Source organism: Tauraco erythrolophus, chromosome 8, assembly GCF_009769465.1.
Source record: "Tauraco erythrolophus isolate bTauEry1 chromosome 8, bTauEry1.pri, whole genome shotgun sequence".
NCBI classification, from domain to species: Eukaryota; Metazoa; Chordata; class Aves; order Musophagiformes; family Musophagidae; genus Tauraco; species Tauraco erythrolophus.
In genome coordinates, this window is record NC_141472.1 from 26,487,007 (window position 1) to 26,508,897 (window position 21,891).

Here is a 21,891-nt window from a genome sequence, read left to right on the forward strand (position 1 = left end):
CAGCCCTCTGCCACGTGCCCCACAGCAGTGGCCAGCCCCAGGAGCAACCAGCAACCCTGACCATGAGAGGTGGGACCACCACCTGCTCCCAGCAGCAGCACCCAGGAGAGCACGACTAGAGGATGTCCAACCTGGCACCATGTGGGGTGCCTGGCTCGGCTCCCACCTGGGAAGAAATCATGGAGGGAATATGTGTTTAATTAGATGTTTCCTCCATTCTCAGCCCATGGTCTTGCTGTTCAGCATGTGGCTACAGGCTGGGTAAGGAGATGGGCACCAAGCGCTGCTGAGCACGCAGGCACGGAGATGCATGTGTACGGATTCATGCAGGCACGAGTCACATTTCTGGTTAAATATGGGTCTCAGCCTCCTGTTTCCAGCACAGGGGCTCCCGCTGGGCCCACAGTAACCATCCAGCTTGGCGACGGTGGTGGAGAGCCCACCTCCATGCTGCTGGTAGGTGACAAGGTGACGCTCCTCACTCTGGCTGGGGCTTGCTCCTTCCCTGGCTGCTGTTGTGGGCAAGAAACAGTTTTGTGTCGGGGGAATTTCACTCAGTTTAATATATTGCCAATTAACAAACAAAGGCGAGCGCCAGACGTGGTTCCTGTGAAGAGTTTATTGGTGTAGCTGTTTCCACTACAGTCAGAGGAGTCACAATGCACAGCGACAACAGGCCTCCTACACTACACGGGGAGGACAGGACACACACGGCCACAGACACACGGAGACACTCGTCTCTCCACCCCGGGCCCTGCGGGGTGCCAGGCCGTGGGGCAGGAACCTGCCACCAGGGGAGGTTTGTCTCTCTGGTGAGATATTTCTGCAGCCTCCTGGGAAAGGGTTGGACCCTCCTGGTAATGAAGCACCCACCATCTCTTGCAGGAGCCAGGCTGCTAAGTGGGAACCGGGACAGAGACTTGTTCTAAATCCAATGGTGGAGTGAGCATCCCAGCCTCCTCCATGAGGCCACTGCAGCTCCGACCATCCCAGAGAGGCTGGGGTGCCCGTCTCCTCCGGTGCTACCCTCAGAGCCGCCGTGGGCAGCAAGGGGACCGTCAGCAGTTTCCGAGGCAGCTCTGAACTGGGGCTGCCAGCCCAGGGAGACCCCAGGGGACAGCCCTGCCACACAGAAAGGTGTTTGGAGCTGCTCAGAGGTGACAGGGGCTGAGAGCTGGGCACGCTGAATGCTGCTCCTTCCCAGCTGGAGGGCACCTCTGGACATGAAAGGCCACCCCAGTATGGAAGTAGAATTGGGGCTGGGGGTTTCAGTGACTTCCTTGTGGGGCTGCAGGAGCCAGACCCAGTGGATCACTGCACAGGGAAAGGGAGGGGACCCAAAGGACTGTTTTGTGCTCCAGCACTACATCTCTTGTATAGCTTTTTGTTCTCAGAGACAGGTACGTGGGGATCAAGAACTGGGATGGAGCCCTGTGATGAGTTTTTACCCCTGCAACCTTTGTGGGGGTGCAGAATGGTACAGAACTCCTCAGTCCCTGCAAAAGGGCAGGTACCTGAGGATACCTGCTTGTCCCCAGTGTCCCCACCCTTCCTTTGGGAAGAGGGTTGGGAAAATTATGAGGAAGCAAACAGCCTCCTCCAAGCTGAGCAAGAGCTGAAAACAGTCCTATGGGAGGGTGACTGGGCAGATGGTGGTCTGCAGGACAGGACCAGAGTGCTGGTCCCTCCTTGACCATCGGCCAGGCTACAGCAGCCCCGTGGGCCAGGGGCTGTGGCACAGGCTGGCCCAGCATGAGCACTCTTGGAAGGGGACAGAGGGAGTGGGAGCAAGGCATCTGCCAGCCGAGCAAAGAGGTTGCTGGCCCGGGAGAAGCCCACTGGCTGTCCACAGGCAGCATCCAGCCCATCTCTGTGACTGCTTGGTGGCATGTGGTGCTGAGACACCCAAGCTTCATGGCAGTGGAGGGGGATGCAGTGGCACCAGCTGGCACGACTCCCCTTCACCACCTGGAGACCAGATACAGGCTTCCTCCAGCAGGGAGGGGGCAGACCCCTGACCCATGGGCACTCAGGACTCGCGCAGCTTCGGGATGTGAGAGGCACCTCTCAGCCCACCAGCTCCAAGAGGAGAGAGATTCACAGCCTCTGCTGAGTGAGCGATGGGGCAGCAGGAGCTGAGGCCACCTCCTGTGGGGCTATGGAACAGCCATTCCTTGGTCCAGGCAAGAGATTGCGTGACTCACGGCAAGTCTCCGGTTAGTCCTTGGGAGGGATGAGCAGGCGCGAGCAGCCTGTCCCACGAGCAGGGAGAGCAGGTCCCAGCTCACACAGGCATGTGCAGCTCATTGTACTCGTCCCGGCCGTCCTCATCGAAGTTTGGCTCCGCATCCTCCGAGTCCAACTGGGGAGAGGTAGAGACCGGGCTCTGAAGGCCACAGCCACCCCAGCGTCGGTTCAAGCCTGGCACTGAGGGATCAGTGTACAACGAGCCAGGCAGCTGGGCTGCACCAGGAAGAGCAAAGCTCTTGCTCCTTCCCCTCCCAAAAGCCTCCTTTTCCTGCCCCTCGTGCCCATTCATGCTCCCCCAGCCCAATGCCCTTTCCTATAAGTGTCTTATTCGACAGTGCCCCATCACTGGGGCTTCGGTCCAGCACAGCAACTCCTGCCTCCTCCCCCGCTGGCAGCACCCACTTCTGTGTGCTGCTCCAGGCTGCTCTCCAACAGGAGCTCAGGACATTGGCAGCACCCGAGGAGCCACCAGCACCCTGGCACTGTGGTTATGCGCTCCTATGCCAAGCAGTCAGAGGCTCTGGTGTGCTGCTGGGCTCTCCTTGCTGCTGTCTCAGTGGTGAAATGACGTGTTTCCTGAAGAAACAGCCACAAATGGGGAGGAGGATGAAAGAGGAAATCCTTATTCCAGGCCTCTGCATGGCAGGATCCTCTGTCTCCTTGCCCTAGGCTGCCCATCCATCCCACACTTTGTTCCCACAGCTACAAGCTCTGAGAAAGCCATCGACCCACCTACTGCTGTTAAACAAAGAGCCCAAGAAAACAGCAGGGAAAACCAAGGCTTTGCCAGCTGAGGATCTCCCAGCCTTTTGGTCTGCTAAATCTCCTCAACTTCACTCCAGTGTTGCAAGCTAGACTGTGAGGACAGTTATCTGCTTACCGCTTTGAGCTCCCTGTCATGGAAGAAGCGGGGCAGCACGAAGCGTCGCAATGGCACTGTCATGATCAGGACAAAGGGGAAGGCCAGGGATGCCACTGTAGATTTCACCACCCAGAGCAGCACAATGCAGGCCAGTTGAATGCAGGTGAAGAGATTCATTCTCCAGGTCTTCACCTAGGGACGTAAATCCAGTCTAAGAGCTTGACACACAAGGCTACGGGGCCAGATGTGATCCACTCAAGGGTACTGAGGGAGCTGGTGGAAGTGCTCACCAAACCAATTTCAATCATTTATCAGCAGCCCTGGCTGACTGGTGAGGTTTCAGTTGAGTGGAGGATGATGGAGCAGACCATCTTTGAGTGCCATCATGCAGCATGTACAGGACAACCAGGTGATCAGGCGCAGTCAGCATGGGTTTAGGAAAGGCAGGTCCTGCTTGACTAACCTGATCTATGACAAGGTGACCCACTCAGTGGATAAGGGAAAGGCTGTGGATGTTGTCTACCTAGACTTTAGTGAAGCCTTTGACACTGTTTCCCAGAGCATTCTCCTGCAGAAAGTAGTCGCTCACGGCTTGGATGGGCATACTATTTGCTGGGTAAAAAACTGGCTGAATAGCTGGGCCCAAATTGTTGTGGTGAATGGAGATAAATCCACTTGGCGGCCAGTCACAAATGGTGTTCCCCAGCGCTCAGTATTGAGGCCAGTCCTGTTTAATATCTTTATCATTGATCTGGATGAGGGTATCAAGTGCACCCTCAGTAAATGTTCATCAACCAACCAAGTGTTGATCTGCTTGAGAGCAGGAAGGCTCTGCAGAGGGATCTGGACAATCTGGATCGATGGGCCAAGGCCAATTGTACAAGGTTCAACAAGGCTAAGTGTTGGGTACTGCAGTTGGGTCACCACAACCCCATGCAATGCTAAAGGCTTGGGGAAGAGTGGCTGGAAAGCTGCCCAGTGGAAAAGGACCTGGGGGTGTTGGTCGGCAGCCAGCTGAATACAAGCCAGCAGTGTGCCCAGGTGGCCAAGAAGGCCAACAGCATCCTGGCTTGTATCAGAAACAGTGTGTCCAGCAGGACTAGGGGAGCAATCGTCCTCCTGTACTCGGCACTGGTGAGGCCGCACTCCAATACTGTGTGCAGTTTTGGGCCCTTTTCTACAAAAAAAAAGACATTGAAGTGCTGCAGCATGTCCAAAGAAGAGCAATAAAGCTGGTGAAGGGTCTGGAGCACAAGTCATGAGGAGCGGCTGAGGGAACTGGGGTTTAGCCTGGAGAAAAGGAGGCTCAGGGGAGACCTGATTGCTTTCTACAACCACTTGAAAGAAGGTTGTAGCGAGGTGGGTGTTGATCTCTTCTCCCAAGTAACAAGCGACAGGACAAGATGAAACGGCCTCAAGTTGCGCCAGGGGAGGTTTAGATCAGATATTATGAAAAATTTCTTCACCAAAACAGTTGTCAAGCATTGGAACAGGCTGCCGAGGGAAGTGGTTGAGTCACCATCCCTGGAGGTATTTAAAAGATGCGTAGATGTGGGTATTTAAAAGATGTGTAGATGTGGTGCTTAGGGACATGGTTTAGTGGTGGACTTGGCAGTGCTACGTTGATGGTTGGACTTGATGATCTTCAAGGTCTCTTCCAGCCTAAATGATTCGATGATTCTATTATCCTTCCATGCAGATTAATGAAGACCCAACTGTCAAAACATAACTCTTCTGCATAGCATAGTACAGAAACACAACACTGCTGCACAACCTACCTGCCTGTACTGTACAGCAAGGCAGAACTCTATAGCAGTCAAGCTCTGTGCCACCTAGCAGCACACCCACCTGGCAGTACAGTGTCCCTACACCCATTCGAGCAATGCATCACCCCTGTAAACAGTCTGTTCACACAATATCCTGGCAATACGCTCCTGTGTGCGGCCTGTCAGCAGCTATCGTACCGTTGTATCACCTCTGTCCATGGACTGCACTACCTCTTGGCACAAACTTGCAGCCAAGGCAGGGTCACCAGGCCAAGCATCACTCTAACAAGGCACCATCCCCCCTCAACTGCTTCTTCTTCCTCTGCTCCTCATTACCCAGTTCCCCACAACCTGCCTTCACTCACCTTAACAACATAGATGTGGTCAGGGTGGTGTTTGGATGGCATGAAGATCAGGAGCAGCCGCTCGTAGAGCTGGATGCCAGTGAGCGACGTAACCCCCATGTAGAGGAAGATGCCGAAGAGTACAGCCAGTGGGATCTGCCGCAGCATGTTCCCCATCACAATGGACAGACCTGCACAGACAGAGCTCAGGGCACGGCATGTCCCACGTCAGCCCCTCTGCAAGGCATCTCAGCCTCCATCCCTCTCCTGCCTCCTCTCTATCTGTCCCAGGGTGCAAGGGAAACGAAGCTCAAGAGAGTCTAGCTGGAAGGGTTGCAGAGAAGGATTGGCTAGGGGGGTACCAAAGGCTGCTGGAGAAGAGCTGGCATAAGCGTAGGTGGTGGCAGCCCTGCAGCAATTGGGCAGAGTGCAAGCTGGCCAGTGGGACAGGGATGCTGCCAGGAGATTCAAAATGGTTGTCCCTGACCTCCCCCCTCACTCCTTCACCCGAGCAGAGGCTCACCAACGAGGGCAGCAATAAGCACTCCTGTCACACGTTGCTCCTTCACCTCCTCAATCTTGGGCTTCTCTCCTGGCGCGATAGCCTTGCTCATGACGGTCAGGGCATTGACGTGGGTGACGGAGCGCACCGTCGCTGCAGTTAGCCAGGGCAGCCCAAAGAGCGCACAAAGACCCCCCATAGTGCCTATGAGCAGCAGGTCCAGGTGGAAGCCAGAGCCTTTCAGCAGCTTCCTCTCCTTCTTGCTCACAATCAGCCTGGGAGGAAAAAGAGCCTGGGTCAGTGCCAGGCCCACCTCAGTGCTCAGGGACAGCACTGTGGCTGGGGACAATGTTCACTCCTTGAAGAGCGTGCACATGGGGACAGCAAGGAGATGGCTTATGAGAGGGATGGTGGCTGTCAACCTCAGGTTAGAGATTTCCTCCTGTGCTTGGCTGAGGCAGGTCTCCACCACACTGTATGCCAGGAGGGAAGCCAAGAGACAATGGGAGAACCCAAGAAGGTACAGTCTGAAATGGTCAGCATCCCACCCTTGCTATCCTGCTGGGACACCAGGTGCATCTCCACACCAATGCCACCAGCACCCATCCCAGCCTTGCCTGCCTAGGGGTTAGTGATGGTTTGTGTTGGCGGAGGAGGTACTCACGTAGTGATCTGTGTCTCCATGAAGATAAGAATGAAGACCAAGAGGGCAGGGATGGCAGAGGCAAACATCATCCACATTGGAAAGGTCCCACTGCTGCCCATGGGGTGAATGAACCAGCCACGCTTGTGAGGAGATGTAACCGACAGGCCAGAGGGAACATTCAGCTTCTGGTGGTGTAGCCGCAAAACCCAGTAGTTAGTTACTCATCAATACATACGTGCCCACAGCCTCACACAGGACTAGCCTTGATCCTCTCTGGTCTGAACGCCTCAGATGATGGGACAGTCACCCTGACCCGAGTAGGACTTTCTCATGGATAATCCCCTTCAGTGCCAAAAATCCCATGTCTCCTAACACGAGCCTGTCTCATTTCCTCTCAGCTATTGTAAGGCCCTTGTTTTTTGTCCAAGAGACCAAGGGAATGTCTTCCCTTAGGAACCTCAACCCCATGTCAGTGCTTGCATGGTTAAAATGCTCCTTGACCTCTGCTTGGACAAATTAAGTGTCCTGAACCGCCTACCCTTCTCTGAGGTGGCCTTCCAGACTTTCCAAGCCTTTTCTATGGCATTTTCCCGATATTGTTTTTGCAGTGTGAATCCCAGAACTGGCCACATTGTCCGGCAATGACCTCACTCTCATCACGTTCAGAGGGAATATCATGTTTGTGCTCCCATCGGAGACCACACAGGCTCCTTCCTTGCTGTACGTCGTCCCGACCCCGTGTTCATCAGCATTTGAACTCCCAGCTCTCCACTGCTCTACAGTAGTTCTTGCTGTGTGCCTGCGTGAGCAACGCCGGGAGAATTTATGATTTGCATTTATGTTAATCAGCGTAAGTATGAATAATATTTCTGGAATGCTTGTACTTGAGCTAAGCTGTGTAACTAAGCACTGTTTTCTCAGAAGGCTTTGTACATATGCTGAGTTAATACTGAAATGATAATGCTTTTGATGTTAATTGTAGAAGCATAGAAGGGTATGAAAAGGATGTAACAAAGTGTGTGATTTTACTAACATCTGATAAAACCAGATTTTTCATTGAAATTTAAATGAATAAAAATGCACTTAGATTCCATTAAGCCTAAGGGCTGTCTTGATAAAAAACCTGCATGCTGAACAGGAGCTACTTTTCACTCTATCACTGATGTTAGCTGAAAGAAATACCGAAACAAAAAGATATAACTACACATCTACTAAAAAAGGTGAGGGGAAAGGAAACCTGTGAGATGGGTTTGTTCTATAACATTGAAGTTTGTTCATAAACTGGGAAAGAGATCGTTGTGTTTGAGATAAAGCGATTAAAATATTTAGCGGCCTATAGTCAGGGAGAGCATAAATATGTTAAGTACTAAGCCCATGACAAGTACCCCACTGGAACCACTACACGCCACCCCCTTCAGTGTACGTAACCAATTTATGTCTTGCCAACTGACTGCAAGTTTTAAGAGTTACGAACAAGGAATTAACTGCACTGAATCTCTCCGGTCCCCTAACGCCTCTCCTACTAACAGCTGGAGCATCAAAGGGACACCAGGGACACTCTGGTCCCTGTAGCTCTGGTGTCAGCCTCAGCGAGACACTTGGAGCTTCCCTTCAGCGTGGGAGTGAGGACGAGGATGGCGTCTCTGTTTGCTTTGCGCTGTTGCAACTAAAGAGGCAGGAAACACAACCACCCTCTGTTGCACAAGAGCAGGCCACGATGGCACGGGGATCACTGCTGGGCTGATGCCTACCTGTGTGTACGTGTCAGTGATGGTGTAATCCACCAGTACCATGACCAGGATGGAGATGGGGATCCCGAAGTCTCCAATGATGCGCCGAGCCTGCAGAACAAACACCCTCGCTGGCGAAGGGAAGGGCCTGGCTCTGCACACCCACCCTGCTGCAGGGAGCCTGGGGCAAAGTAAAGCCCCAGATGGGGCCAGGCACCATGGCAAACCTGGGCCCTGCTGATAAGCAGGACAAGGGAACTCAGCCATGGCCCATGGGGCTGAACATCCCACTGCCCACAGAACACACAGTCCTCCAGACACTATTAAGGGAGTGGCTAGTTGCTCCTACTGGCCTATTTGGATGGTGCTCCAGGTATTATACAGATGCCCTGCATGTACAGAGATGTCCAAAGGGAACAAGCTGTATGCTCTCCCTCCAATATTCTAGTTTAACAGATTTACATCCAGCCAAAGGAGCTTTCCCAATGTCCAGGGGGCTTTTCAGCAAAGGTCACTGGAGCAGGACAGTGCAGATACCATCATCAACACCATCTGGTCTGCAGCCTAGGTCAGGGCACCACCCCTTCTGCATGGTATTTAAGGGACTGCTGGTGTTTCTTTGGAGGACAGTCCCAATGCTCTGGAGAACAAAGAGCTCTAGCAAGACGCATTATTTGTTTGGTGTGTCCCTCGTCCTTAACATCTGGGTCCCACAAACTTCTCACCTTTCCTCCTAAGAAACGGCTGTTCTTGAACTTGCGCATAAAGAAGGCAATGAAGAAGGTGCCTAGCATGAGGATGAGGGAGAGGAGAGCAGTGTTGGGCTGCATCCTGATCCCCAGTGACATCGCATCCGCAGAGAGCATGCTGGCGTTCAGGCCGCTCTGTGCGTTCGGTGGGTAGAACTTCAACAGAGGATGTTCTGCAAACACCTGGGCAGGTGAGAAAAGCAGCAGGCACTGTCACCAAAAGGAGGGGTAGGGGGGACCTTCACTACTGGGGGCAGGGGGGTGAGGAGGTGTCCTGCTCTGTGGAGAGGTGAGGGCGGTAGATGGTGGGCACGGACAATCCCAGCATCCGTCACCTCGCCTCGCAACCTACCCAGCTGGAGAGGGCTAGGGAGAGAAAAGTGGCCCCTCTTTAATGCCTCCTGCAGGAAGAGAAGGGGAGACAGATGTTAGGGCTCGTCCTGCCAGCCTCCGTGGTGGCACAGGGGCCAGTTGAGCTGGGGCATGAGAGGCCAGCAAAGAACTGCTCTGCAGAACGCCTAGGAAAGCTGTGGCGGAGCTGGCCGGGTTCCCCTGCCTCCTGTATGCTAAAGCAGCAGGTTCCTGTGGGATCGAGAGACGCGGCAGCCCATCTCCCCGGGGAAGGTTCACCTTGTACAGTTTGTAGAAGGTCTCGTAGATAAAGATGAGGGAGATGAGGAAAGCAAAGATCTCCTGGGTGAAGGGCGAGATGTAGCGCACCAAGAAGCTTCCCTCAGCTGCCACAATAATGAAGATGAAGACGATGAGCCACAAACCAATCCACACTCTGCCTGTCAGATACTCAATGCCTTGTGTCTGGCAGAACTGAAATGGAAAGGGGAAGGAGTTACTCCTGGCTCCTCAGGCATGCCTCCCGCATCTGCTCCCCATTAAGATAAAAGACTCTCCTGGAAATGAGCATCCACATCTGCTCGGGCATCCAGCACAGCAACAGTGAATTCAGGGCTGGAATCACAGGTAAATTTGAAGACTTTGAATTAACACCAGCCAGCTGACACCAAGCAGGTCTTTACCACTCCAGTCTTTGTAACGGAACCTCCTTCGTTCTCTGCTGAAGCCATCCCATGGATGACGTTCCCCATCCCACCCATACGGAGGTGCCATTACTCAAACACAGCTCTCCATTGCTCCACGCACCCAACAACACGAGCCTGTTCCCTGCAAAGGAGAGCCTGAGCAGCCTGCTACGTCCTGCTGCATAAAGGCTACGTCAGCTGGGGCATGGTGCCAGACAGCGCCCTGTACAAACACAGCCTTACGCGTGTGGAGAAAAGCCCCCAGGCTGCCACCACAGAACAGAACATCTCCACTGCCTCTGCTCATCCACACACAGCAACATCAACTACTTTGGGCACAAATCACACCCCTCCCTTTGCGGCCTTTCTTGGTACCGCCACAGACAGTGCCCTTGCACGGGGCAGAGGGACACCTTTGTACCCAATGACTGGGCAGAGCAAGGGCAGTCAGTGAGAAGTGCTGTCACAGGAGAGCAGAAAAATTCCCACTGTGCAATGGCATCACCAACTCCAAACCCTTGACACACAGAGGTGAAAATCTAGCTGTAGAAAAACACATGCTTTAAAAGTCCAGACACACTAGGAGTCAGAAAAAAGGAGAAGAATTAGGCCCGCTGCTTGAAGATACAGTGACACAGGGATGCTTTTAACAGTGGAGAGGTCAAGCTACTTGAGCGAGAAACATGTCCATCCTGGTTGGCCAGGATATCTCTGCACACACCCTTGGGCTCATCCTGAGAAGCGGTAGTAATGTACGTGGGACATCCCAAATGGGTGGTACACTGAACGCTGTTGGGTTCCCATACAAGGAAATGTGGACACAGGTAGAAGTTGTGAAACGGTCTTCAAAGGAGACCACAAGAACACGAAAGTATCACAGACCAGTATTTTAGGATGCAACAACAAGCTCTCACTGTGCCAGGACAGGCTGCAGCACAGGGCTGGGGGACGATGCTCCCCTCAGAGTCAGCATGCAGAGGAGAGCTGCTACCACCATCACGCCTCCAGGGTGTCAGCCCACGGGATACAGCAACGGGAGGCAGAAGTCCCTACGGCGTGACCTGCAAAGGGCCAGTAGAGCCAGGGCTAGCCCAGCGAGCTGAGGGCCGCCTGGCAGGACACAAGGAGTCCACAGCACCACAGACCCTCTGGTGAGCTGAGAAATGCTGGCCCCCTCTCCGGAGCAAGGGCAGAGCGAGCAGGTGCCAAGCACGGACACTGCCTCACATGTACCTTGTAAAAAGCTTCTTCAAACACCAGCAGAGGCCCTGAGAAGCCAATGACCAGGAGCGGCTGAGCTCCGAGCAAGGAGAAGAGGATCCCTAAAACCGAGGTGGAGATTATCAGCTCGGAGACCCCCATGAGACCCTCAGTTTTCTCTCCTGGGAAAGAGAACAACATGTGAGTGTTACAGCCCGGCCGCAGGCACGGCGACCGCAGGCAGGCAGGCTGCAGACACAGTTCCCAACGGACGTGGCAGGTCCCCGTCCCATCAGCCGGAGGTCCCCTGCGCTGGGCAGGGAGTGCCAAGGGAGCCCCGGGAGCCAAGGCTGGAGCGGCCGAGTGGCGGGGAGGGGACAGGGCAGCAGCCGAGGCGCAGCACTGCCACTCTCCCCAAGCGAGCAGCACCGCAGCCCACCCCGACACAGCGTCCCGCAGACACAGCCAGTGTCCCGGCGTGCAAAGAGCAGACCAGAAAGCAGGCCCATTACCTAGGAGTCCCCCGAAGGTGATGGCAGGAGAGAGAGCAGCAAAGTAGATGAAGAGAACGGCCGCGAGACACTGGCTGTGCAAGGCGTCTCTGATGTCACTGAGGTATTTGGGGTACCTGCGCTTTATGTCCCGAACCAGACCTCCAAAAAATATCCCGGTCCGCTTCAAAGGGTCATCCTCAGCTTCCTCCTCTTCTTCCTCAGCTTTCGCTTCACACAGCTCTGGAGGGGCAAGAAGGGCAGGGCTTGAGCAGGGGAGCGCCCTCGGGTCGTCCCTCTCCCCCTGTACGCCACGGAGACCTTCCTCCAGCGGCGCTCACTTGGTGCACCCCCTGTGACCGCACATCCCACTGCCACGTCCCAGCTGGCCCCAGAGCTGCCCGCGGCCACCGCCCAGCCTCCCCTTGCCCCCCTCCCCATCACCCACTGCCAGAGCTGGCCCCGCTCACCCCTCTGCCAGGCTCGGTGAGGGGAGCGCCCACTGGGGCACGCAGGGCACTAGGCACAAACTCTTTTGCCCAAATGTGAGTGGAGAGACCTTTGGCTTCCTGGACAGCCCCCTCCTTCATGGACTTCTGCTCCCTCTCCTTCCTCTTCCTCAGCAGCAACTTCTGGAAGGTGGCAATGGATTTGAGCAAGTCTTTCCCCTCCACCTCCGATGGGGGGATGACAATGCTGCAGTCCAAGAACTCGTTGATTGCATTGAGGAGGTCTTGACGGTCATCTGCCATGTACGCAGCCTCGTGGAAGTGCTGGGAAGGGCAGGGAAAAAGAGAGAGGGAGAAGGCTCAGACCAAGACTGCTATCTACAGCCTGGAAACACAACGATACAGTAACATCCCACTTCCTCAACCAACTACTAGTCGCACTACTGCCACTCTGTGACCCAGACTCCTGAATCCCTCCTGTCCAATCGTCCAATGTCTCACCTAATCCCATGTCTGTCCTCCCTACCTTATCCATCCTTTTCAGTGATCTCCTTGCTCCTGCTTTTCTCCCCACAAGTCTTACTGCTCTTGCCCAAGATGGTGCTCCTGTAGCATCTCTGCCAGCTGCACACTCCGCGAGGTGCCCCTGCCCCTCGTGGGACCTCTCCACCAAACAAACTCAGATCTGTGCCTCCCAGCTAGCCTGATGCTTCTCTTTCCCTAGGCTGGATGTGACACTTGGCCAGCCTGTGCCACTGCTCGCACCAGGTCACTGTGGCTGCATCAGGCCAAGATCCTTGTCTTTACAAGCCCCGCATGCCATTGCTTGGTCTTGCAGGGCTCTCGTTCTGAGCTCAGCTCAGAGATGTGCCAGAAGCCAGCCACCACAGAGATGAAAGATTTCCCCTCTCCCTGCAGCTCAAAATTAGGACTCCTCAACAGACTGATGCCCGCCTGGTCTGATCTTGGGTTGAGTTTTCAGACAAGCTGGTGGAGCCCTAAAGTACTGCAGATAAATCACAAGAACCAGGTATGAGAAACGTGAGCAGGGAACATAAGACTCTTGGACATAAAAATGTAAAACATGGCAGAGGGAAGGAAAATAAGAGTTTAAAGCATGAGGAAAGTCATGCAAGAGAAACCAGGCAGAAAAGGGGAGAAACTCCTGACAGCAAGATGACAAGGATGGACTCCAAGGAGACCATGAGGGGACAGCAGTACTGCAAATGGGAGGAGAGGTGCTGGCAAAATGGGGGAAGTGCTGTATTGCCTCTGGAACGAGCCTGCAGAGAAAGGGCTGGAGGAAGATGAAGGAGTGAACAGCCTGTAAAGCAGGTAGAGGACAGCTCAGGTCCCTGCAGCACACAGACTCCCTGGAGCCACAGCTTCAAACTGTAAATGATACTGTACTCTCTCCACGGCGCCAGCCGCTGTGTAACCTCGCTATGGCCAGCCCCAGCTGCTGCAGCTGGCTCCCTTCTTCCACAAACAGAGGAGTGGAGGCTCAGATAAGTGAGATCAGCCCACAAACACAGCACGGAAGCTGGAATATGGCATTTCACCTCTGCTGGCTCAAAAGATGGTGCTAGCTGAGCCCTGTGCAACTCCTGGGAAGGGATCTTCCAGCTGGGAGCCCTTGTTGCCCACAACTCACCTGCTCTGAGCAGACTTTTTTGTCCCTAGTTCAGAGACAGTTGTGCACCGGTGGCAGGACAGGCAGGTCTGTTACTTGGTTACAGTTACGTGGCACCAGCCAGGAGGACCCTGTGAGCCTCTGATTTTCCTGTCCTGGATGTATGCAGTAGATGCTCAGATTGGCTTTTCTTTGCCTTTAATTCCTTACCAGGATAATGAATTTCACTTTCCTGCCATCTAGCCAGATGGGAGACTTCTAGCAGTGTACACATTTGGCAGAAAAACCTTTCTGCCTCTTCATTTCTCCTTCTGCATGGATGTGCTCCTCTGCATGGATGCCCCAACCATGGGACTCAGCTAGAAAGCTCCATCCAAACTCCTGAAGAACAGTCCCCAGGCATTGCTGGGTCTTGTCAGTATGGCCTGGGTCAGGCATCATGGGCATAGGCACCGCTCGGCCCCCCCCTCCTCCCTGTTTGTGAAACGTTGACTGAACACAACCTTGGGCAGTCCTTTGCTCCTGCTTTTATGTACAGCCCTCTTCTTCACCCAGCCGAGCGTCTGTCCTATCTTTCCCTCCCTCTTGGAAAATAAAATCCTACCTTGGTCGAGCCAGGCTGCTCTTAAAAATCCCAGGTGCTCGCACCTGCCCGCTGCACCCGGGCCTTAGCACAGCACGTCTCAGCCCTCTCATCCCAGGAGGGCTACCCAGGAGGAGCTACCGAAGCTCCCTCACCTGTGCATCACTGCCCATCAGCTCCTCACCTTGTCGGACATGAGGGTAGAGATTGAGCGGCCAATTTCATGGTAGTCCATGTTGGCCTGGCTCGGTCCCAGCAGCACAAAGATGAATCTGACAGGAATTGGGACCTCCAAGACAGATTCCAGGAAGACGGCCTCGTTTAGTCGGACAAAGGCCATAGTTGGCTGCTCCAGGAACTGCACACAACCTACCAGGAGGCAATGTTTTGAGCAGAGTTAATCACTGAGGTGAGCTGTACCGTGTTGCCTTTAACAGTGGAAACAGATTTTGGAGGTTCCCACCAGGCCTCCAGTCCCGTACTTGTCTCCAGACCCCTGACACAGCATCAAGCTTCCTGCTGAGGACCGCTCCAAGTCCCCTGTTCACCAACCATTCCCAAGCAGTTCTACTTTCTTTAGCTTCCTAGTTAGCCTGTTCTTAATCTCCTATGGATGGGCTTTACTTACACTATAAAGGAATAATTTTAAATTAGAAGGTTGTTTTCCACTAAGCCACTGCCTTATGGAAGGAAGTCTTTTATATGTTACTTTTATCAAACCAACTTCTAATCTCATCAAAGAACGAAATCAGGTTTGCTTGACATGACCTATTTCCCATAAACCTCACTGCTTGGCAATAATTACATTCTTATCCTTTAGCTCTTTATTAATTGAATCTCATATTAGCTCTGCCGTTATTTTGGCTGGGAAGGATGTCAGGTTAAACAACCTATAGGTACTGGAGTGCTGTCCTTCCCTTCTTGAGCACTGATGCTATGAGCTTTCTTCTGTTTTTCTCGTATGTTCCCTGTATTCCTAGAATTATTTTTTTTTTCAGATGAAAACAAGCCAGTTCTCTGAAGACTCATAGGTGCAAACTGCACAGTTTGTTTTACAATGTCCACATCTCATCAATGCTTGGCAGCCTCCTCGGTTCCTAGCAGATTGGGAAGTACTCCCGCATCCTCCAGCACACCAGCTGCTTCCTTCCTATACCAAACACAAAGGTTTATTGAATACTTGTATTTCTCTGGCATTATTACTGATCTTTCTGCCATCCGCATCCAGCAAAGAGCGGTGTTCTGTGTTAGACTGGCAAATCTGGGCCATCTGACTGGCCAAGCGAACTCCAAGGCACAGCCTTACCTCAAGAAATGACCAGGCTATCTGAGTGCTCAAAGCATGTTTATGAAGCTGATTTGGCCTCATTGTGGTTAAGCATCAGCTTGGTGAAGCTGCCAAGCCTCTTTGCCAGAGCTTTTCATCTACTGGATAGGCAATGATGTTTACTTTGCTTGTAGCGTAGCTATATTCGCTGAGATGTTAATGCCAGCAAAGTGCTGAGAAGGACTACTACTGTGGTCAGAAGGCACCAAGCCCACTGATGCTCAAGCCAGCCCACCCACAGCCCTCTTGTACCAGGAAATGTCTCCTATGACCAATATGGCCGATATCCGAGACCTCGCCACCAGCCAGGCCCTGCTTCCATCAACTCAATGCTCCCTGGAACACATGGCCAGCAACCAACACCGGCCAGGGTAGGGCCCAGCTGCTGGCCAGGTGTGAAGAGGCCAGGTGGAGGGCAGCGGTGGTCAGAGGACAGCCCCAGGCCCGTTGGCAGTCAGTGCCTGGCCATCAGCCCCTCGGGCACCACTTACCCACTTCTGAGCTGCAAAATGGGATGTTCTGGTGAGTCTGGTGGGACTTTCTCCTCTAAGCTGGGCCCCAGCTCCCAGCAGCAGTGCCTACCAACCTCTTAATTTAGGAAAGGAACTACCCTGGCACCCCTCACACTTACCACAGACAAACAAAATGTGCTATTACCAAAGGAGAGAGCGTACATGCTCCCTCCCCACTTGAGCTTTGGGAACACATACAAGATGTCCAAATACCCCTCGGGAGGGAGAGCACAGACAGCTGGAGCCAGATCAGCATCTCAACTGCTTGCTTTTGGCACCGGGGGACTCTACATGCTGCCTCTTACCCACAAGGACCACTGTGGCCTCTGCATCTTCAGGAATCTTCTCCATCAGCTTCAGGTATTTACGGTGGCCCTCAGAGTTATGGAGATGTGGGTTTTTCTGCTGGGGAAGAACACAAACAAGTAAGGATGGAGTCCCCATGCCTTGGTCTCCCTACACAGCCTTGCACCCTGCTGCTGTATCTGCAGCCGGGCTTGCCTGCTTCACGAGCAGGACACCCTCACAGCAAAAGGCCACCCTGCAAGTGCCGGGGCTGTTGTAGCCACTGCAATGCTCAAGCACACATTTGCATACAGCGTGAGGCTGAAATTAGGTCCCAAAATTGTAATGCAGTGACCTGATTTCCAGCATTCCAGGTGATCCAGAGGAGCTCAGCCCTTGCAAGTAAAGGCCCCCTGTGAAAGGGCCCAGAGGTGGGCACTAAGGGCTGCCGCTGGCCAACAGTTGTCCCAAGGGTGTAGAAAAAGAAGCAGTAAACCTTCATGTCACCCTCACCTCCTTGCACTCAGTCTCATTGGCCTTGGGGTCAGCCATCTCAATACGCTCTTCCCCCATGAGGGGCACGCAGGTGTCGGTGGTGTGGTTGTGGTGGTGGTTCCCCACAATGGAGTTCATGCTGGAGCTGGAGTGGTTTCTTGGGAAGAAGCCCTCTTTCTCATCATTGGGGTGGCTGAGGGGGAGAGTGGTGGCCATAAGGGGACTCGCCTCCCTTGCCACCTGGGGCTCACAGATAAGCCCCAAGCCCTGGCAGCTCTCAACCACATGCCACTCACCTGTGCTTCAGTAGTAGAGCACGCAGCACGTTGGCTCGGTCTTCTGCTCTGATCTGGTCAGAGATGATCATGGTCTCCACCATGAGGTGAGCAATGCCAGGCAGAGTAGTCTGCTCCAGGTCAAGGAGAACGGCACCTGCCAGCAGGAAGCGAAGAGCCCTGCTCCTAGTGTGCAGCGCTCTTCACTGCACGAACATTCTTGGGACACGGCCGTCCCACCAGGCACCAGGCTTTGGTTGGGGTACAGATTCTCTCAGCTGAGAAACACCTCAAGTCCAGGTGTCTCATGTCCTCTCTGTAAACCCTTGTCCCAGGAGAACCCAAAAGCTCCAAGATGCACTGGTAGCTCTGGTATCTATCTCTCTTTTTGGTCTCCCACTCTGACCAAACTTGCCTTTTCACACGAAAGATGGGTCCAAGACCTGCTGGCCCAGGCACAGCTGAGTGTTGCACCTGCTACGTGCCTGAGAGCAGCAGAGCAGAGCAAGGAACCAACACAGACACCCTTGAGCTAATGCAAACCCTGGCAAAGGGGCTGCAGGATGGTCTGTCTCCACAGATAAAGCACAACACCGTCTCCAGCGAGGGACCAAACAGTGACAGAAGCTGTCCAGCAAAACCTGACCCAGAGAAAGACACAAACCCTGGCCTGCAGTTCCTGACTCACCGTGGGCAATTGTCTTCCTGAGCTCCAACAGGCTGCGGAAGGACAGTGAAGCCACGTGGGGTTTCCCCCACCTTGCTGTATCCTCCTCCACATCCTCCTCAAACTTGATCCAGCGGGCCGTCTCTCTCCAGTGCATCTCCTGGTTCTTATCCACCACCAGCTCATTCAGCTCCACAAACACCTAGTGTGAATTACAGCAGGGACATGAGACTTCCCCTGACGCACGCAGCTCTACGGTGATACGCAGAAAGCCTCAGGTTAGTTCTCAAGGTACCACCTGGTCTAAAGCGCTGCCTGAGCAAGACCACCTTCGTCAACCAGAGGTTTAGTGAACACAAGCAGCCAGGACACATATCACTGGCACTGTGGCGGGAGCTTCCATCAGCACACGGAGCACCAGAAAGCTTCAAGTCAGATGGTACGGGCGGAGGAGAGAATGATGCAATGCTTTGTACCAAAATGTGACAATTTTGCCCTCTGCCTGCTTCTTGGTTTCCCCCAAAATTTCCCACTTAACAGAGATGGTGATGTTACTGTGCTGTCAACTTCCACAACAGCACTATCATTTGTCTGACTTTTTAATGTCTTTCCTAAGGTCAAAGCTTTGTGGTTTCCGAGAAATCTCTGCTTTCATTGAAAAAAGTGTATTTTCAGCCCTCATGATAACGGATAAGAGCTTGAAATGTGACCCCCAAGGTCATGTAAAGAATTCATTATATTGAAACCACATTTAGCACTTTATAAAGTGCCTGTTTCTAGTCCTGATTTATGGCTTCTGAACCAGTGTGGGAGGACAGCACATGGATACCTCATGGGGTTTTCTATCCAACTTCTTCTTCTTCTTCTTTTTCTTGACAGATGGAGTTGATGCTAATTTTTTGCTTGTCCTGGTGATCTGACTCCGAGATGGTTTTTTCATCAGATGCCTCCTCACACCAGGGTTATCTTCAAAACGGTGGCCTGAAGACATGGGAAAAGGAAAAAAAGACCACCAGTTTGTCTAGCAGAAACACACTGTCTGGCAGGGAAACATATCCAAGCCCACCCTTCTCTCAGCCGAGCGAAGCCCTGGCAGCTAGAGCACTCACCATCATCCTCCAGACCTTTGAAGATCCTTCCTGCCTCATCTGCCTACTTTCAGCTCTTCTAGACATCTGCGAGCTAATTCCTTCAAGGTGAAGGTCTCCTCCCAGGCTGTGCATACACTGGAGCATCATTGCAGAAGCTTTTATTCATGGTACGTGAATACATGGTGCATGAACCCTCTCCATACTCCCTCAACGAAAAGCAACCTGAAGCCTTGTCTGCACAGCTCTGCACCCAGACAGCGCAGGCAGGCACCTGGCTGGGGCTTATTTCTCCCAGTGGAGAAAGGCCTGGTGCTCAGCAAGCATAAAGGGTGGAGAAGAGGAAGGATATTTAGCTGGTGGTCTGGGAGACACATGGAATATCAATGACTGTTTTATTTAATTGTGTGATGAGACTGTGGGATAACAGTGCGGCGCAGGGCCGGCACAGAGGCTGGGCAGTTAACCTCAGCTATCACTGTTTCTAGATGATCCGCAGTGCCGCTGTAATGCTCTCGGAAAGGTTTGCGTTACAGAGCTCGGTTGGCCAAATCAAAGCCTCCTGATGCTTCCAGAGAGGCTGTTGAGGCTGCATTACATATCACCACCAAGCTACCAGTGCTGTTGGCTAGCCAGTGCCCACCAAAACCCAGCCACAACCGTGACAGCCCCTTTTGCAATGCCAGAGAAACAGCATCTGAGCAACAGCCCACCATGGAGAGTAGTTTCCCTGGACACTACCCAGAGACAGGAAGTGTATCTTCGTCAGCACAGACAGCCCATGGGATGGAGAAAGCCTCAGAGTCCAGCTCCAGGATGGGCAGGCTCCCCCAGGCAGATCACTAAGTCAGGGGTTTTGCCTAGCTTTGGTCCATGGAAGCTTGCTGGTCCTGCTCGTAAGGCAAAGCTAAGGTCTTCTCCCTCAGGGACTAAGGCAGCTCTCCGTTGGCTGGGATGAATGTTCAGGCTCCACATACCCTTCTGCACTTGGCTTCAAGACCTGCAGCTCTCAGGCCATGAGAGGTAGCAAAAAGCACTGGGCTTGAAGGCCAAGTGGTCTCTTTGATGTTGCAGGAAAATATCTGTGCATCTCTGGCATGGAAAGACACAGCCCAGCATCAGGCCAGGCATACCATGGCCCTGCTCCTTGGAAATCTGGGTTGCTAAATTAAATATAAAACGAATCAATACTGAGCCTCAGGGCATTTTCCCCCATTGGCTGCCCTGCTGATGCACGTCCCACGGACGGACGGACTCCTCCCTGCTCCACTTACTACACTGCAACATCGATAGGTGCCAATAACTGCCCACCACTACGAACGTTTCTGGGAGCCGTGCACGTGTGGGGCTTCCTCGGACTTTTGCATGGATTTCTCATTTCCCGCGTGCACGGCAGCCACTTCATTGCACTTGGTGTGGATTCATGCATAAACAAATGGGTCACCAGGCGGATGATCTTGGTATCTGGCACCTTTGCTCCAATCTCTGCAGCTTCTGATTCTCCCATGCACCCTGGGACTCATTCTCACTGTATCCCCAGAAGAACAGGGCCGGAGGACGCTCTGCCCAGCAAGATAGAGTGCTCACCCAGAGCGCATCAAGCCTGCCCCGTGGCGATGCCAACCTGCCATGCAGTGCTTTTCAGCAACAGCTCTAGAAAGCAGGCACAGGTGTTCAGCCTCAGCCACCAAACAGCTGGAGGACAGATGAAACGAAAGGAGCCGAGTTTCCTGCCAGCATCTCCAGTGATTCCCACACTCGCTGACAGGAACAAGAGCTGGAGTGCTGCAGGCTCAGAGCGAGCCGGTGAAGGCACACCTCCAGAGCCCCACAGAAGAAAGGAACAATCCACTTGCTGCTCTCCCCTGACAGTGCTTGTGGCCACTGAGATGCCAGCTGGGGAAGACAACTCATAGGGACAAGGTGGATGCATGAGCTTAATTTTGGAAGAGGCCACTGGCTTTGGGAGTCCCACGCAAGAGCCCAGCTGAAGTGCTCCAATCTGCTCTGCAGAGAGCCCTTCCGAGTCCCGTCAGACTGGTGCTTCCCCCACATGAAAGTCAAGCCCAAGTAAGCACCTCGAAGTCTGGGATCCTTACTCAAGATGGGATCTTCGACCGAGACCAAAGGGTGATGTGTGCAGGGTATAGCTCTGCCCTCTTTGCTTGAAGCCAGACTCCCCAGGGTGAGACGAAGCAGCCAAGGATAGCTCTTGTTGTACCTCCTGTCCAGCGCTCCCCAGGTGCAGAGCATGAGACAGTGACAATGTCTGAGGACAGAGCACGATTCCTATGGTGGCTCCACTACAACAAACTGGTATGTCACTCTCCCACACAGTGTCTCCTACAGTTTCCTCCAGAAGATCTTTTTGCCATGTTGGCTCGATCAGCCAGATTTCTTGGGATAACCAAGTCCCTTTTCCACTATCTTAAATCTGAAGATGACAAATATGGCTTTGCACTGGTTAAAGTTTTGCCCCAGAGTGCCTGTGCCAGTCAGTCCAACTGAGTGGGCGACTGCCTTCAATTCGTGAGTTAACTCCTGCCTTCCTCCTGTCATTACCCTCGATCCACAAGCAGGAAGCCCAGAAAGAGGCATCAGAGTATTTGTATCAGTACTAGAGAGCAACTTGCTCAACTGGCATCGCAGGGAAGGTGCACACTTCCCATGTATTTAAATGGTTAAGTTATAGCAAGAAAAAAAGAGATTGAAACCCCATCTCTGGGAATATTTAAATGTTAGTCAACATACAGTAAGTCACAACCCTATGCTGGCTTCTGGAAAAAGCTACTGCCCTGTCCTGTGCAGAGCCCAGGTCTCTCCTGGCTGATGCTGAGTTCAATGTGATGGGGACAGCTGGACCCCAGCTCATCCCTGCTGCCACCCAGGTGTCCCTGCACAGCACACCCTATGCTCCAAACACTAAAAGGAGTGCAAGAAGACCACCTCTGATCCAACAAAGACTCTACTCTGCTCCAAAGCTACTCAATTCCCCCTGGA

General features: G+C 53.2%; 1 protein-coding gene across 2 annotated transcripts in view; it reads right to left on the bottom strand.

Annotated features, from left to right (window-relative positions):
• Positions 1–2,078: 2,078 nt before the first annotated feature.
• SLC4A3 (solute carrier family 4 member 3) overlaps positions 2,079–21,891 on the bottom strand; it is a 29,339-nt gene continuing 9,526 nt past the window's right edge. Inside the window, exons 6-22 of one of the 2 annotated variants that reach the window (XM_009987266.2) lie at positions 18,633–18,784; positions 17,825–18,005; positions 17,158–17,293; positions 16,880–17,054; positions 16,387–16,483; positions 14,427–14,611; positions 12,137–12,350; positions 11,599–11,820; positions 11,120–11,268; positions 9,480–9,674; positions 8,826–9,032; positions 8,122–8,211; positions 6,389–6,555; positions 5,746–5,999; positions 5,244–5,413; positions 3,131–3,304; positions 2,079–2,362 (exon numbers count right to left, since the gene is read on the bottom strand). In XM_009987266.2, the coding sequence (XP_009985568.2) occupies positions 2,285–2,362; positions 3,131–3,304; positions 5,244–5,413; positions 5,746–5,999; positions 6,389–6,555; positions 8,122–8,211; positions 8,826–9,032; positions 9,480–9,674; positions 11,120–11,268; positions 11,599–11,820; positions 12,137–12,350; positions 14,427–14,611; positions 16,387–16,483; positions 16,880–17,054; positions 17,158–17,293; positions 17,825–18,005; positions 18,633–18,784 (2,846 nt within the window). In that variant the 3' untranslated portion in view covers positions 2,079–2,284. Of the gene's footprint in view, positions 2,363–3,130; positions 3,305–5,243; positions 5,414–5,745; positions 6,000–6,388; positions 6,556–8,121; positions 8,212–8,825; positions 9,033–9,479; positions 9,675–11,119; positions 11,269–11,598; positions 11,821–12,136; positions 12,351–14,426; positions 14,612–16,386; positions 16,487–16,879; positions 17,055–17,157; positions 17,294–17,824; positions 18,006–18,632; positions 18,785–21,891 lie in introns of both variants that reach the window. The other variant, XM_086615644.1, reaches the window with a different exon arrangement.